The sequence below is a fragment of the Rana temporaria genome, chromosome 6 (genome assembly GCF_905171775.1).
Source record: "Rana temporaria chromosome 6, aRanTem1.1, whole genome shotgun sequence".
NCBI lineage: Eukaryota > Metazoa > Chordata > Amphibia > Anura > Ranidae > Rana > Rana temporaria.
Genome location: NC_053494.1, coordinates 61,298,890 through 61,315,708, shown reverse-complemented (window position 1 = coordinate 61,315,708; position 16,819 = coordinate 61,298,890). Strand labels below are relative to the sequence as shown.

The 16,819-nt window shown below is 43.0% G+C and overlaps 1 protein-coding gene across 2 annotated transcripts in view; it reads right to left on the bottom strand.

Moving 5' to 3' along the window:
* The window catches only part of SMG1 (SMG1 nonsense mediated mRNA decay associated PI3K related kinase), a 233,206-nt gene that overhangs the window by 65,969 nt on the left and 150,418 nt on the right, over positions 1–16,819 (bottom strand). For both annotated transcript variants that reach the window (XM_040356901.1, XM_040356902.1), the window contains exons 41-46: positions 16,509–16,738; positions 13,571–13,819; positions 12,828–12,966; positions 12,631–12,740; positions 4,717–4,935; positions 1,844–2,034 (exon numbers count right to left, since the gene is read on the bottom strand). In XM_040356901.1, the coding sequence (XP_040212835.1) occupies positions 1,844–2,034; positions 4,717–4,935; positions 12,631–12,740; positions 12,828–12,966; positions 13,571–13,819; positions 16,509–16,738 (1,138 nt within the window). The remainder of the gene's footprint in view (positions 1–1,843; positions 2,035–4,716; positions 4,936–12,630; positions 12,741–12,827; positions 12,967–13,570; positions 13,820–16,508; positions 16,739–16,819) is intronic.

Genomic DNA, 16,819 nt, shown 5'->3' with positions numbered 1-16,819 from the left:
AGCTCATGAAAACCCCAAATCCACAATCCCAGAAAATTTGAATATTGTGAAAAGGTGCAATATTCTAGGCACAAAGTGTCACACTCTAATCAGCTAATTAAGCCATAACACCTGCAAAGGGTTCCTGAGCCTTTAAATGGTCTCTCATTCTGGTTCAGTGGGAATCACAATAATGGGAAAGACTGCTGACCCGACATTTGTGCAGAAAACCATCATTGACACCCTCCATAAGGAGGAAAAGCCCCGAAAGTTAATTGCAAAAGAAGTTGAATGTTCCCAAAGTGTTGTATCAAAGCACATTAATAGAAAGTTATGTGGAAGGGAAAAGTGTGGAAGAAAAAGGTGCACAAGCAGCAGGGATGACCGCAGCCTGGAGAGGATTGTCAGGAAAAGGCCATTCAAAAGTGTTGGGGACTTTCACAAGGAGTGGACTGAGGCTGGAGTGCATCAAGAGCCACCACACACAGACGGATCCTGGACATGAGCTTCAAATATCGTATTCCTCTTGTCAAGCCACTCCTGTACAACAATCAGAAGCGTCTTACCTGGGCTAAAGAAGAAGAAGAAGAAGAAGAAGAAGAAAAAAAAAAAAAAACACACACCTGGTCTGTTGCTCAGTGGTCCAAAGTCCTCTTTTCTGATGAGAGCAAATTTTGCATCTCATTTGGAAACCAAGGAGCCAGAGTATGGAGGAAGAATTGAGAGGCACACACTGCAAGATGCTTGAAGTCCAGTGTGAAGTTTCCAGTCTGTGTTGATTTGGGGAGCAATGTCATCTGCTGGTGTTGTTCCACTGTGCTTCATTAAGTCCAGGGTCAATGCCGCCGTCTACCAGGAGATTCTGGAGCACTTCATGCTTCCTTCCGCAGACAAGCTCTATGGGGATGCGGACTTAAATTTTCCAGTAGGACTTGGCACCTGCCCACACTGCCAAAAGCACCAAAACCTGGTTCAATGACCGTGATATTACTGTGCTTGATTGGCCAGCAAACTCGCCTGACTTGAACCCCATAGAGAATCTATGGGGCATTGCAAATTGCTGCAAATGGAGCCCAAACCAAGTACTGAGCACATATGCATGCTTCTACTTTTTCAGAGGTCCGATATTGTTCTATGTACAATCCTTGTTTTATTGATTGCATGTAATATTCAAATTTTCTGAGATTGTGGATTTGGGGTTTTCATGAGCTGTAAGCCATAATCATCACAATTATGACAAATCACGACTTGAACTATCTTGCTTTGCATGTAATGAGTCAATCTCATATTAGTTTTACCTTTTAAGTTGCATTAGTGAAATAAATGAACTTTTGACCGATATTCTAATTTTTCAAGTTTCACCTGCATCTCTCTACATATTTTTTGTGGAAAATCACCCAAAGTGATTATTGCATATTTGGTATTCAGCCATTCATAATTACTAACACCTTCCTTACTGTAACTAAAATGTATGCGTGTCCCCATTGGAGCATTTTTCTATCACTTGTTGCCCCTGAAATAACCCCAATATGAAGACAGAGGCATAGATATACTAAAGGCAAATAGACTGTGTACTTTGCAAAGTCCAGTTTCTCCAGAGATTAGTAAATGAGGCAAGGCTTCACTTTGCAAACAATACCCAATCACGTGCAAGGAAAAAACAAAAACCACAGTACTTTTGCTTGCACACGATTGAATGATGGAAGTCAGCAGAGTTTCTGCTCATTTACTAAGCACAGGAGCAACTCCTCTCCCAGAGTGCTACTGCACTTTGCAAAAGCGCACAGTCTATTTGTCTAGCTCCACTTAGGGTGGTGTTACTATGGGGTTGATTTACTAAAGGCTAAGTTCCTAAATCACAAACCTGTGCTGCAGTGTATGAGCAGGATGATCTGGGGCTTCAGCTCCTTCCAAGAAGCTCATCTCCTCCACGAGTCGGGTTTGCAGCTTTTCCACCTCTGTCAATTCTTCATGCAAGTTTAGATATTCCTCTAAGCTACTGTCTAGCTTAGGCAGGACACTTAGCATCTCATCCCGGTTCTTAAACCAGTTCACCTGTAAAATGAAAAGTATTTACTACAATATTAAGCAAAGTCTTTCACAACCAGAGAGGCCTCACAGTAGGCACAGAAAAACTTTAGGGGGAAAAGAAGGCCAGTGCCATCAAATAGGTAAAACCATAAAAACTTAAACAGGACTGCTTTTAATTTTTCTCTATCGTATTTTTGGCTGAAGAGTTTTCAATCTTTACAGAGGAGTGAATCAGGAAAAAAGCAAGCACTTGGCTACCATTCTAAACCCAAACTAGTCAACGAGTTCTGATGCAGAATTGTCAACAAAAAGTGTTATTCATACAAGACCGTGACCTGTCCAAGAATACTGGGGGTGATAACCTGCTACTATAAGGGGATTGAGCACTGGCAAAAAGTATGTTTTGGAACACATGCAGTGCACCCTCCTATAATCCCACCTAACTTTGGTTTGCAGCAAGCAATAATTAGAAACAGAGGATACCTGTGCCCAGTACCAAGATATGGACTATTCCGCTAAGTGGAAATTCCCATTATCTTAATAGTACATTACAAGAAAGACCATGGGACCTCTCACAGCAATAAATTGAGGGCGAGGAACATAGCAAGCAGCAATAAATTGGCCCCCGCAAAATACCAAGAGTCATGGGCCCGAAACACTCAAGACAACAGCTTCAAGTATCTTGCAGTCAAAATTGGCATCTGCAGAAGCCTGAAGATCCACCCGGTAACCTTTGCAAAATAGATGAACAAAACGTACACCTGCTCAACCTGGTTCTCATTTCAGCTGTGTGGAGAGAGACGCTGGAGCTCAGAACCTGAGCTCTTCAATTCCAATAATTTAAATGTAAATCCTACACATAGTATTCCATGCCAAAATTCCTTGGAATATTACAATAAAGCTGTTACGATTGGGTGAAACATGTTGAACTATTCTTTTTATTTTTGTTAAATTAATTAGATTTTCAGTAAAGTATTTTGGAATGGAATAGTGGGGTGTAGGATTTACATTTATATTCCTGAAAAAAATATTATAAACCATATCTGCTCAAATTCACCTTCTATTATAAACCAATAATTTATTGTGCTCATAAATATAGGCGATTCTGTGCATTCCACCACACAGTGGCATTTGCTTCACTCCCCCATATCCTCTTGCCAAATATAAAATCTTCTAATCACATCATTCAACTTTAATTCCTCCTCAGTTTATTCAGTCCTGAAATTCTCATGACATTCAAAATCCAAAAACTAAATAAAATCAATACTGAAGTAATGTCGCACGAAAGGTCATTTTTTTTTTTTTTGATGAGCTCACATTTATTTATGAATAAACGTGCAAACCATAAAGTCCCATGTGCTCATAATTCCATGCAACCAGTCCCACATGCCAAATACACCTTACCAAATTATATGCCCACACATCACAGGACAGCACAGTGCAGATCAAACTCGCTCTTTGCTCCTGACACTTTTCTGCAATATGTCCTGTACTTTTAAGATAGAGTGCTGAAAATAGTACAGCAAATTCACAGATAAAACATTTCTCATCAAAATGCTTTGTTTGGCAGCTGTGGCATTTTTAACTCAGGCTGCAAAGTTTGAAAGGGGGAACCGCCTGTTAAACTCATTGAGAACCATGAGCAAAACGCTTGGCTTTTATTTGTGGTACAGTCCTGTCAGAAAGCATAATGTAGATATGTTACCACTAAAGCAGCAATTGTGCATGGGAAATACCCATTATTTTAAATAGGTAAACGTAATGATATGTTAACTGTTGCCTTGACCTGTACAGCATTCTCTGGCTAAACTTGTTGCACCACATGCCAAATACAGGACCCAGTGCCCGAAGCAAGCATTACAGGCCAGCTCCACCGCTGTGGTGTCTCAGTATGGTTCCCAAGATGTATATCGAGGCTAACCGATCCAAAAACTGCTTGTAAGCCCTGAGGCAATACGCAGTTGAATCTTGATGGAAGTGTCTAAAAGAATGGTTTAGTAACGTTGATTATCTAAGGGCACTATCAAACAACTGGAGTCCAACAAAATTGGTGGGGTTATATTAGGGTGCCCGGGAAGCGGTTTTAAAGCTTTTGCCAGTGTCCAAACACCTGAGGGTAGTGGCATACAACCCACAGTCTATAGCCTCGTACACGCGCTCGTTTTTCTCGGCAAACCGAGCGTGTGTACGAGGCTTTCAGGTTTCTCATGTGGAAATCTGGCTAGAATCTCGACGAGAAAAATAGAACATGTTCTCTATTTTTCTTGTCGTGATATTCTCGGCAGTTTTCTTGCCAAGAAACCAAGAGTGTGTATAATTACCTGTCGCCGTGGAAACCCGCGCATGCCCAAAATGACTGACGCAAGCGCGGTAGCTTCCTAGGCATAGGTAGGGTGCAGCAAGATGGCGGCGACGGCATCGAATGTGACAAGCGCATGCTTGTCATACGCGATGACGTCACCGCGCTCTTTCATTTCAAGAGAACCCCGGTTCTTTTGTAACGAGAGTCTGTACACTTGGGCGGCAAGATATTCTTGCTAAGAATCTCGTCAGGGAAAACAACGTTTTTTCCTGACGAGATTCTTGCCCGCGTGTACAGGGCTTTAGACTTCTTGTCCTGTGTATTGTATGATTAAGAGATAACATTTAAAATCATAATCTGATCAACTGACAAATCAAAACAATATCATTTAAAATAAATGTTACCTTTATTTCAGCCACTCTGGAGGAAAAGAGGCTTTGTGTGATCTCTCTTTCCATCTCTCGTTTGCTTTGCTTGTTTTCAGCCTGTTGTCCTCCTCCGCCGTAGACTGCACCTGCAAATCCCGCCTCTCCCCCTGCAGTCCAGTCCACAAGAGGGTCATAAACAAAAGCCTCAAGCAATGTCAGTAATGTCTCTCTTCCTCTTCTCATTATATGGAGGACCTGATGTTAAAAGACAACCTTATTTGCCAACAGAACTAAGCAAGCTTAGCTATTCAAAACAAACTAGAAAACTTCTAAAGAGGATGTAAAAAGGCAATGCTCAAGGCAGGAAGGGGCTGATCACTGAACACATGGTGCCGATTGCTTACAATTAAAGTTTTCTGGCCAGGCTTTGGGGACTTCACTCACTGACCACACGTGATTATTGTTTATAACTTACTGGAACCCCTTTACTGCATAATGAATTTTATCCTAAGGTGAATATAGCCTTTAATGTGAAACAATCCCTAGGAAAGCACCCCATCGAAACAGCGGTATATTGCACCCCAAGAGGCTTGTACCAACTGAACAATCCAGCACATGGACAAAAGGGGGAATTTTTTAAAGAAAATTCAAATACTTTATTACAAATATCAAAACACAAAAATGCACTAAATCCTATAAAAGCCCACTCCCCTAAGGCCCCTGTCACACCAGTCTGCCTGTCTGTTTCTCAGGCAGACCCGATCTAACCACCCATTGTTTTTTATGGGGCGGCGGATGCCATCCGATCCGCTAAAAAACAGACGGATGGGCTTCCCAATAAATCAGGCGGATCGGATTGGATGACAATTGGATGGAAACGGACAGGCAGTCCATTTCCACTCAATCACCTCATAGAAAACAGTAGGCTGTGTCCGTTCACTAAGCAGAAGTGCTTAAAACCTGTAAGGTGAACTTAACAGGACCCCCTCCTCGCCCCCCGGTCCCGCTGACCTGGGCCACGGTAATCTCCCGTTCTAAGCCCCGGTATATGCGCGTCAGGAGTCCAGGGTCTAGAAATCCCCTGAGCTGAATGACCAAAACGTACTTCGCCAGGAGGAACGTTTTGGAGCATTCCAATTGGTCAGCGCCATCACATGGGCAGCACTGACCAATCAGCAGCCGCATAGCTCATCCTGTCAGCTATGGAGAAGATGCGTGGATGCCGAGGGGGTTTCTAAGCCCCGGACGCCTGACGCCGATATACCAGGGGTTAAAATGGGAGATTGCCGCAAACCAGAACAGTGGGATCCAATTATCAAGAGACATTTTGTCATTTAATGACTTAAAGTGGTATTCCGGCCGAAATTACACTTTTTAAATAAAAATACCCCTATAATACACAAGCTTAATGTATTCTAGTAAAGTTAGTCTGTAAACTAAGGTCCGTTTTGTTAGGTTATTACAGCATTTTGAAAGTTTATAAACTAGCATTAGACCGTGGCCATCTTAAGTGTGGGCATCTGAAGTTAGACTGTATGACTTCCTGGATTTCAGCCTTGCAGATCTCGCACATGCTCAGTGCTGCACAAGCAATGTAATAGGTTTCAGGTCAGGTTTCCATAGCAACAGGAGTGTCAGAGGAAGTTGCCGCCCCTTATCTATGCAAACCTCTCCTCCCCTCCAGGAACCAGTAAATATACTAAATCATTTGTTTCTGTGCAGATATATCTACATAACAAGATTATATATATCCATCTCTTGTTATATATGTATCTTGTGGTATGTGTGTATACATATACTAGACATGTGCGCCGTCAATAAATTCATTTTGTTTAGTTCCGTTTCGCATTAGCCGTTATTTCGTGCCCGAAACTCAATTCGGATTCGTACGAAATACAAATTTTGGCTAGATTGGTTCACTGTTCATAACAATTACCAACATTCGTTATGATGAATTTAAAAAGCTGGACGCTTAAAGAGGACTAATAGTATCTGCTGTGCTCATTATGAGGGGTTCCCACCATCCCTGTGCCGTGCCGAGTTCCTGGGGATGTACTTCTGCTGTGATTATGAGGGGTTCCCACCATCCCTGTGCTCATGAGGGGTTCCCACCATCCCTGTGCTGTGCTCATGAGGGGTTTGTACACCCGCTGTGCCCATTATGAGGGGTTCCCACCATCCCTGTGCCGAGTTCCCGGGTCTGTACACCTGCTGTGCCCCATGATGAGGGGTTCCCACCATCCCTGTGCTGCTGGGTTTGTACCCCTGCTGTGCTCATTGTGAGGGGTTCCCACCATCCCTGTGCTGTGCTCATTATGAGGGGTTCCCACAATCCCTGTGCTCATTATGAGGGGTTCCCACCATCCCTGTGCTCATTATGGGGGGTTCCCATCATCCCTGTGCTGTGCTCATTATGAGGGGTTCCCACCATCCCTGTACTGTGCTCATTATGAGGAGTTCCCATCATCCCTGTACTGTGCTCATTATGAGGAGTTCCCACCATCCCTGTACTGTGCTCATTATGGGGAGTTCCCACCAACCCTGTGCTGTGCTCATTATGGGGGGTTCCCACCATCCATGTGCTGAGTTACCGGGTCTGTACACCTGCTGTGCTCATTATGAGGGTTTCCCACCATCCCTGTGCTCATTATGAGGGGTTCCCACCATCCCTTTGCCGAGTTCCGGGGTCTGTACACCCGCTGTGCCCATTATGAGGGGTTCCCACCATCCCTGTGCTGAGTTCCCGGGTCTGTACACCCGCTGTGCTCATATTGAGGGGTTCCCACTATCCCTGTGCTGAGTTCCTGGGTCTGTACACCCGCTGTGCCCATTATGAGGGGTTCCCACCATCCCTATGCTGTGCTCCTGGGTCTGTACACCCACTGTGCCCCATTATGAGGGGTTCCAACCATCCCTGTGCCGAGTTCCTCCTGCTTCCTCCTTCCCCCAGCACAGCGCCACCTTAACATCACACATCGCCCCAGCACGCCGCATTGCCCCAGCACATCGCATCGCATTGCCCCCAGCACATCGATTTGAATGGCAGGTGGCACTGGCAGATAGCACTGGTTGGCACTGGCTGGTGTCACTGGCAGTTTCACACTGAGCCGCTTTGTCCCTTTCAGTTACACTATATGTAACTGAATGCAGAGACTAGCTGTCAGAAGTGATGTCGGGGGTGGGCGGGACTCCCACCCTGCAGCTATCAAACACCAGCCCTCCCACCCTGCAGCTATCAAACACCAGCCAATGATTGGGCTGCTTAAGAAAGTGGGCGGGAGTCACATACACGTAGCGGCCCGCCCAGATTCCATCCCATTGGCTGGTGTTTTATAGCTGCTGGGTCATTTAGGGGAGTGGGCTTATAGGATTTTGTGACTTTTTGTATTTGATTTTTGGAAAAAATGAGATGGGGTCTCCTCCAGCCCCTCCCACCTCACAATCCTCACCAGTCAGTGGACCTCTAGTCTCTGCCCCCCAGCCATGCCATGAACTGAATGGGCGGCTGCAAAGAGGCTGAGTGGGCAGCCGTGGGCTCCAGGAACCGCCCAGCTGGGCAGACGCAAAAAAGCTTGGAGAGGGGTGCGGGCTTCAGGAACAGCCCAGGATTTGGTGACCCCTGGCAAATCATCATTTGACCCCCAGGTTGAGAACCACTGCTCTAAGGTGAAGAGGGAGAGGATTCCATGTACCAGCACTAAGGGCAGCCAGTGTAAAGAGCTAGAAGCAGTGTCTGCAACGCAACAAAGGAAAAGAAAACAGCACCTCAAAGTACAGTATTGGTAAATCCTTTAAAAAAATTAAAAGTGAAAACTACTCACAAAGGGAGCATGAACACATGCATGATACTCACAAAGGGAGCATAAACACATGCATGATAGTAATCCTGAAGAAAAATCCAGGGGTTTTCTCCTAAACGCCCGTGTCTCTGAAGTGCAGTCGACAGCTCGGGCGGGTGGATTCCAGCATTAGCAGCCTATGGGAACAGCAGGGAACACAATGGCGATCGGAGATGTCACTTCCGGGTGCAGGGTGAGAGGAGGTGGCTTCGCATTTTGAGCGTGCTTGCTCCTTCCTCAGGCCTTTGTGAGTAGTTTCACTTTTGACTTAAAGTGGTTGTAAAGGGAAAAAAAAACATGTTATACTTCCCTCCACTGTGCAGTTCGTTTTGCAGAGTGGCCCCGTTCCACATGTTCTGGGGTCCCTCGGTGGCTGTCTCTGGTCCTCCCCGCAATTACTGACCACAGTCATGTGAGAGCTCGCATGGTGGCGAGTAATTGCAGGTGCACTCCCGTGATACAGCGAGGACCTATTTGGACCTGGACCTATTTGTCCATTATCAACATCTAGCGTGTCAGCTGGTACTGACAGATTGGGATTGTCGAACTGTCCAGGTTGCCACTCCAGGAACGTCAGGTCAGCGACTTGGTTTCAGCAGCGGGAGATCCCAACTACCCAAAATTGAGTGACAAGCCTTTCTGGCTTGAAAGCTCATAAGCCTTGATTTCGTTTGGTGGTGGAATCACTTATTTCCTTTTTTTATGAAAATTCGTCACAGGGTGCTGCATTTGTTTCATTGTGTTGAAGATTATTCATAGTGACTGTTTGGTGCATTTTTTTGTCGCAACCAGCACAGTTGCTGGTTCCTTTTGCATTTCATGTTTTCAGTTCACCGTATTGAATATCAACAGGTTTATACAAGTTGTGACACCCTTTTTTCACACTTGTTTTAATGAGCATTTTGTTATTTCACTTAAATTAGTGTGTATTACACCGTTACCAATTTCCCTCATTAGCGCAGCTCCTTTTGTTTTCATTACCCCAAACACACACTACTTTTTTTTTTTTTCCACCTCAGAGAACTCTGTAAGGAGACTTAAGCAGTTTAGCGTTCATGCGCTGTCTCAATCACAGTTCACATCGTCGTGGAATTGCTTTATTATTTCATAATATATAAAGAGCCTGTTACAGCCCCAAAAAAGTATACAAAAATACTATTTTCCAGTTTTAAGAAACCCCCCGCCCTGAACCACCCCAAACCCCCTCCCACCCAACCCACCCTCCTCTCTCTGACCTACTATCTCATTGTCTATTTGCCCTTCCTGCTCTATACCATCCAGTCTACAAATCACTGCGACAGCTTATATTTTACCCAATCTTGCCATTTCAGTTTAAACCCCCCTTCTCCTTCCTCCCCCATAAACCCAAGCTATGTAATAAATATTGTTTATTTTACATAGCCAGTTCCTCACTGTAGGGCTCTTAGGAACCTTCCACTGTCTGGGAATCAAACTTTTCGCTGTGTTTAGGAAATGGGGAAGCAAGGTTCTCATATACTGTTTAATATACATTGTTGTCCCATGAAACAAACAAACCCACTGCCCAGCTGGTATTTTGATTCCTGTAATTTCCTTTATTAAAATAACTTTGTTCCAATATGTTTTAATTTCTGGACAAGTCCACCATAAGTGTGACATAGTTCCCGGTTCCAAACTGCCCCTCCAACAAAATTTGGAGGTTTCCCTTTGATGGTGGTGTGCTATGTCCGGGGTTATATACCAACGTGCTAGGCATTTAAAATTCATTTCTATCAGCCCACAATTGGTTGCTGTAATATACGTCATCTGTAATATTTTCCCAACATCCATCTCAGTTTCACCCATTTCCAACTCCTCTTCCAATTTTTTATATACGGAGGTGGCCCCGGATTTTTTAACCCTGTCAATATTTTATAGATCGGGGAAATCCCACTCCTTCCGTTCGGCGCTGAGCACAAACGCTCTAATGGGAGCAGATTGCCCTCCGGCCTAATCGGATAAGGGAGAGATTGAACGAAATGTTTCAGCTGTGCATATCACCACCTGTTTAGCTCAAATATTTCTTTTTTTATACTTAGTTCATGATAAGTGCAAATATTACCGTCTTTTAAATATGTCCTTTAGTTGTGCGTGTTTTTATCCAATTACCAAACAAACTCGCCTTCCCCGGTGCAAAACAATTTGTGTCGTTTAGTGGGATTAAATCTCAATTTTTCTTTTTTGCGTACCCTATCCCAAATTGACATTGATGTCAGTGTAATCGTGTGCATGTGCTCTTTTTGCTGTCTAAACTGTGCCGGGATCCAAATCGCTTTCCCCAATATTGACTTATTTATACTACTTTCCAATTTAACCCACGTTTTCTCTTTATTATTTTTCACCCAATCAACCACCGTGCCATATGAATAGCCATATAATATGTGTTAATGTCCGGTACCCCCAGACCTCCGTGTGCCTTATCTCTTGTTAGTGTTGCCATACTTATGCACGTTTTTTTATTCTGCCATATAAAAACTGCCTAATAACTTTTTTAATGTTTTGAAGTATGCTTCTGGAAGTGAGATCGGTAACATTTGTATTTTGTATAAAATCTTGGGTAGGGTTAGCATTTTGAAATGGTTTATTCTCCCTAGCATAGATCTCTGTCTGGATGCGATTTTATTTAAATCCGTTTGGAATGAAATCATGCAAGTAAATTAACTCAGGTGGTGATGTTATATTAACTCCTAGATATTTTAACTCGGTATCTCTCCAGATAAATGGGAAGTCTTGTTTGTATCTGCATTCATCCTGTGCTTTGACGCTTATATTAAGTATTTCTGATACTGATACCTCCCCATATGTTTTAAGAGTTTTTAATAAGTTAGGGAGAGTTATCGTTGGGTTCATTATGTAAAGTAGAATGTCATTGGCGTATGCCGCAAGTTTGTGTTCCTCTTCCTCCATCTGTATCCCCCTGATGTCAGGGTTATTTCTAATCCCTGACAGCAATGGTTCTAAAGATAGGATAAGGGGGACAGTAAGGGGCACAGGGGACACCCCTGTCGGGTCCCGTTGAACATCTCGAATGGCCCCGATACCATCCCGTTTACTTTGACTCTAGCGGTTGGGTGACTGTACAGAGCCTTTATCCGCCCCAGCATCTTAGGTCCCACCCCATAAACCTCTGTGTTCTGAAGAAATCCCCAATCTACTCTGTCAAACGTTTTTTCAGCGTCTATTGACAGAAGTAGACCTGGGGAATTACTTTCTCTTATTTTCTGTATCAGTAGGAGTGTTCTAATGCTGTTATCCCTACCTGGGATAAAACCCACTTGATCGGTATGTACCAGATCCTTCATGATTGCTAAAATATTAGCCTTTTTTTTTCCCGCTGTTCTTATTGCAATCAGTATGCCCCTAATGTAGGCCTTGTGCGCCTCCCATACTAATGATTGAGACATATGTTCTGAGCTGTTTGTTTTAAAATACAGCTCTAATTCCTTTTTAATCCTATTTGCGACCTCTTCATCTTGTATCAAGTCTTCATTAAATCTCCAGATATTTCTCTTTTGTGCTCCCTCTATTTTTAAGTTAATTGATACAGGAGCATGATCCGACAAGGTAACTATTCCTATATCAGAATATGTCACTGCATCCAGAGATCTATGGTCCACCAAAAATAAGTAGATTCTTGAGTACGTCCCGTGTACAGCGGAGTGGAATGTATAGGTCACGAATTTTCGGATGTTGAATTCTCCAAACATCCATCAATTGGTGTTGATGTAATTTCTTTAAGTAATTTCCATTGTGCATTCCCAGCCCGCTGCACACGCGATGTACAATCGACATCTGGGTCCAAGCAGAGGTTCATGCCCCCGGCCATAATTACCCCACCTTTTTTAAGCCCATAAACATCTCAACACACACACACACACACACACACACACACACACACACACACACACACACACACACACACACTACTTGTTAAGATTTGTCCTAGCCATAATTCTCCTTTACAATGTAGGCCTCTTGCACACAGTACTAATGTTTGAGCTACCTGAAAACTAAGCGTTTTCAGGCAATGTGCAAGAGGCCTTGGAGGGATGCCTGCAAATAAATAAAAAAATCACACAAGTATTGTATGTACCTGCTCACAAGACAGACGAAAAACTCCCTCCACTCCTGTCACGCCCAGTGCACTTTCAATATTTTGGGTCATTCGGAAGGGAACCTTTTCAGGAACGCGTAGGCTCTTCCCTATAAGATAACATACAGAATAAGCATTGAAAAAACACTGCTCAGTTCTAAGTGATAGTCATTTAAAACAGAGGTATGAATATTTACCTTTTTCAAAGCAGACATTGTAGTCAATGTGAACTACTTCACCACTTGTCATGTCAATCAGAACATTATCCAAATGCCTGTCACCCAGACCTATGATATAGCCAACCATTGACATTACAGCTGTTGATCTGGCGTAGGACTGTAAAAATATAAAAATCAAGCCAATGAAGGAAACTGAGGGGGTTGGGGAGGGGAGTTGGGTTATAATCATGATACTCAAGCTTAAATACATAGCTTTAATGGACTCGAAATTTCCACTGACTTGTGAAAGTCTCAGACATTGCATGTTTATGACAAAATTACATACAAAATTAGTCAGATTTACAAACTCCATGCATTAACAATTACTCACAAAATGAAGGTGGCTCAGGGTTCCTTTTCCCATACACAACTCTATACCAATTTTGTCCCAAACAACTTAAAGCAGAACTAAACTATTCTTTCCTTTACATAGAGCCATAATCAAAATTTAAAGAAAGAAATGCTTGAAATATATAAAACTCTGCGTGTAACAGAGTTAAATGACTGAAAGTTATTTTTTCATATTCTAATTTTATGAGATGCAAGTGTGTGTAATATATATATATATATATATATATATATATATATATATATATATATATAAAAAAAATGAAATGTTTTTTTATTTTTTATTACACGTATACCTTTATAAGAGAAATGCATAATAATCAATGACAGAAAACATAAGATGGTAATGCAAAAGCAATAAAGCTCCCCCTCACCTGCGTAACCTTCCACCACTCATCAGCTGTAGCACATGAGCACCACAATTCTTTAGCCAGCAGGTTTGGAGGAGTGGATTCCATTAATTCCTCTAGTACAGACTTCACCACATTAAGAGGCCAGTCTCGACGAGACACATCTAAGCTCAGCCCAACCACTTTGAGGGCTGGACCTATTTTACTGTAGTAGAGTTCACTGGGTCGGGGAACCATTGCAGGATTTTGAGGAGTCTGATAGGAATCTTGGGCCTGGGTAGGGGGAAAAAAAATAATGTAAGCAATTAAAACCACTGACAACTATATCACAGTTTCAACATCTAATTGAAAAGAACTTACAATAAAAATTGTAGCTTAAAGCGGAGTTCCACCCATTTAAAAGTCAGCATACATAAAGTGTAGTTGCCGACTTAATCAGACACTCGCCTGTCCCACGATCCAGCAATGCGGGCTCACGGAGTCCTGTTGCTCTGAGGCGCCGACCTAACTGTGGGCACCCAGCTGTGGCTGCGCATGCTGTGACGTGTCCCAGAAGATTGCAGGAAGGAGGGGTGAACTTCCTTCCTGCTCTGCAGATCGGGGAGGAAGTGGGAGCTGAATGCCCATAAAAACTGGCCCGCTGACCTATTGTGTTCCGATAGGGGGACGCCCCCCTGCCAGAACACTCTGATCAGTGCGCTCTGCCATTGGTTGAGAGCGCTGATCGGGAGACGGTCAGATGCCGATTTCCCAGCATGCACATTTGACAGACCGACATACACACGGACTGAATGCTAGTCCAGCTCACATGCTTTGTATCATAAACCAACCGATTCCGTATGGCTGCACTTCCAAAAATGAGCTTCATGCAACAGGTGGTTAACAGATGGCCCAGGGGACAAAAAGGTAGATACGTTTCACATAAATTTTAGCGCTAAGATTTGCTCAAACCATGTTTCCTCTGTCTTCTGCTCCATCTGTTAACCACCGGTCATATGAAGCTTCAATAAAGACAATTCCTGGAAGTGCAGCTGTCCAGAATTATTTGCTTTATGAGAAGGGCCTGCATGTTTGCATACTAATTGAAAGTGGTTAGGTTTGACCTCGTATTATATGTATATATATATATATATATATATATATATATATATATATATAAAAGGAAAATTGTACAAGAAAATTGTATAATGTATGGCCAGCCTAAGGGTAGTCACTTCACTGGGTATACAATGTACAATGTTTGAAGAACTTTGTAAGGTTGCTACCTGGTCTTCTCAACACATTTACTGAATTGAAAAAGGAGCTAGATTCTGAATAACCCAGAATGCGAGGACAATGCTGGTGGAATGGGTCTTTACTGGGCAAGGAGGAACCTCTCGACACCACAGCAGCTGGGTATTACTATTGTCAGGTAGAACAAACAAGGATTTAAATATCCAAAATTAGAACAAAGAGACGCCCTAATGCCAGTGGAACAAAAAAAAAACACCTTGGGTAGAAAAGTGTACAAGGGCCACCTAATCCTGGTGAAGAATCAGGAAAGCTTCCTTACAGGAAAGTGCAACCATTGCCAAGTCCCTGTGAGCCAAGAAAATAGCCACCAAAAAAAGACTACCTTGCTCTTAAAGTATTTGTAGTGTTTTTTTTTTTATTAAAAACAAAACATGTTACAAACACACTGCACAGAGCAGACACAGAGCTGCGGCCCAGCCCCCTTTGTATTCTCATTGGCTAACTGAAGATTGACAGCAGCGGGAGCCAACGGCACTGCGCTGCTGTCTCAGCCAACGAGGTGGCAAGTCCTGGACGGCCGAGACATTCCTACAACATCGCTAGAGGGACCTCAGGGTAAGTATTAGGGGCGCTGCTGCACACAGAAGGCTTTTTATCTTCATGCATAGAATGCATGAATTTAGAAAACCTTCTGAAACCCTTTGTTTTTACAACTACTTTAACATATACTTTTTTTTTTTTTAAATGGGTTTAGTGGCACAGAGAATAGTGCACACTTGCAGAAATGTTTTTGCCATTTGAATGCCAATGATAGGGGCATCTCATTGAGTTATGAGGCCAGTACAGAGAGTATCCATTTTCTGGACTTGGAGATCTAAATCAACAATAGACGGTTTGAATTTTAAACCTTTTTCAAGCAATTCATTCCCATTGACAGTTGTCACCATCGTTCATGGCTTAAATCTATTCCTTGCAGAAATTGTACCAGCACTGAAACTTTTAAAGCACAGGCCAATGTTCTTAAACAGAGATTTTTGGATAAGGGTTATGACCCTACTGTGATTGACCATGAACTTCAGAGCACCTTAGAAGTGTGGAGAAAATCTCTGTTTGAAGTTAAGCCTAAACGAGAGACTGATGATAGTTTCAAGTGGGCTATGCTTACATCGTTTTCGACCCAACATAAGCAGGTTAAAGCAATTATGGCAAAAAATTGGGACAGTCTCAAAAAATTGACATTCTAGAAAAATAACAAGCTAATCTTTACAACAGCAGAATTGTCCAATCTGCAGATCATGGGTTCAATGCCAGGCATCTTGCAGGCTTCACAGTATGCTGTCTGCAGGTACCTCCAATATAGGCAAGCAGTTACTGAATGGCAGGTGGAATCAATAGACTATGAGAGTACTCCATTCCAGTAGGCCTCTTGTAGTTAATTCATTCACAGAACTCACACAGAAAACAATTGTTTTCTATGTGCCCTGCTCAAACTAGAATGCAGACGGCAGCTATAAAGAATTTTGTCAATAGGTTTGCAGTTTTCCTCCACAGTATGCAGCTTGCTTTTGCCCCCTGAAAAGCCTGCCCTATACAGACACTAGCCCACACAGGAAAACTGAATGTTTCCCTGTGCGGGTTGGGAGAACCAGCCCCAAGTCTTTGATCAAACAGCAAGAATATACATAGTGGACACAGGATATAAACTCATATCTTAACTCAAAGTTAATACCTTTTGTGCTTGCAAAGCAGCTTCCCTCTGTTGCCATCGTTTATAAAGACCAAAAAGAGGAGTGGCTCCATCCACCCACTGAATAAGCCCAGACCGAGTGCCAAGGGGTGTGACTGAATAGTGTCTTGCACGAAAACGGGGAGACTCTTGACCATTAATTGTTGCAAACATGGTATTGACAATAGAGAGGAACTGCATAATGCGTTCATCAAGATGCAAGTCTTCCAAACCTGTTGGGATAGAAATGTTGGTCATGAAGGTATTAATTAAAAACACCACTGCAGCTCAAACAGCATATATGTATAATGATA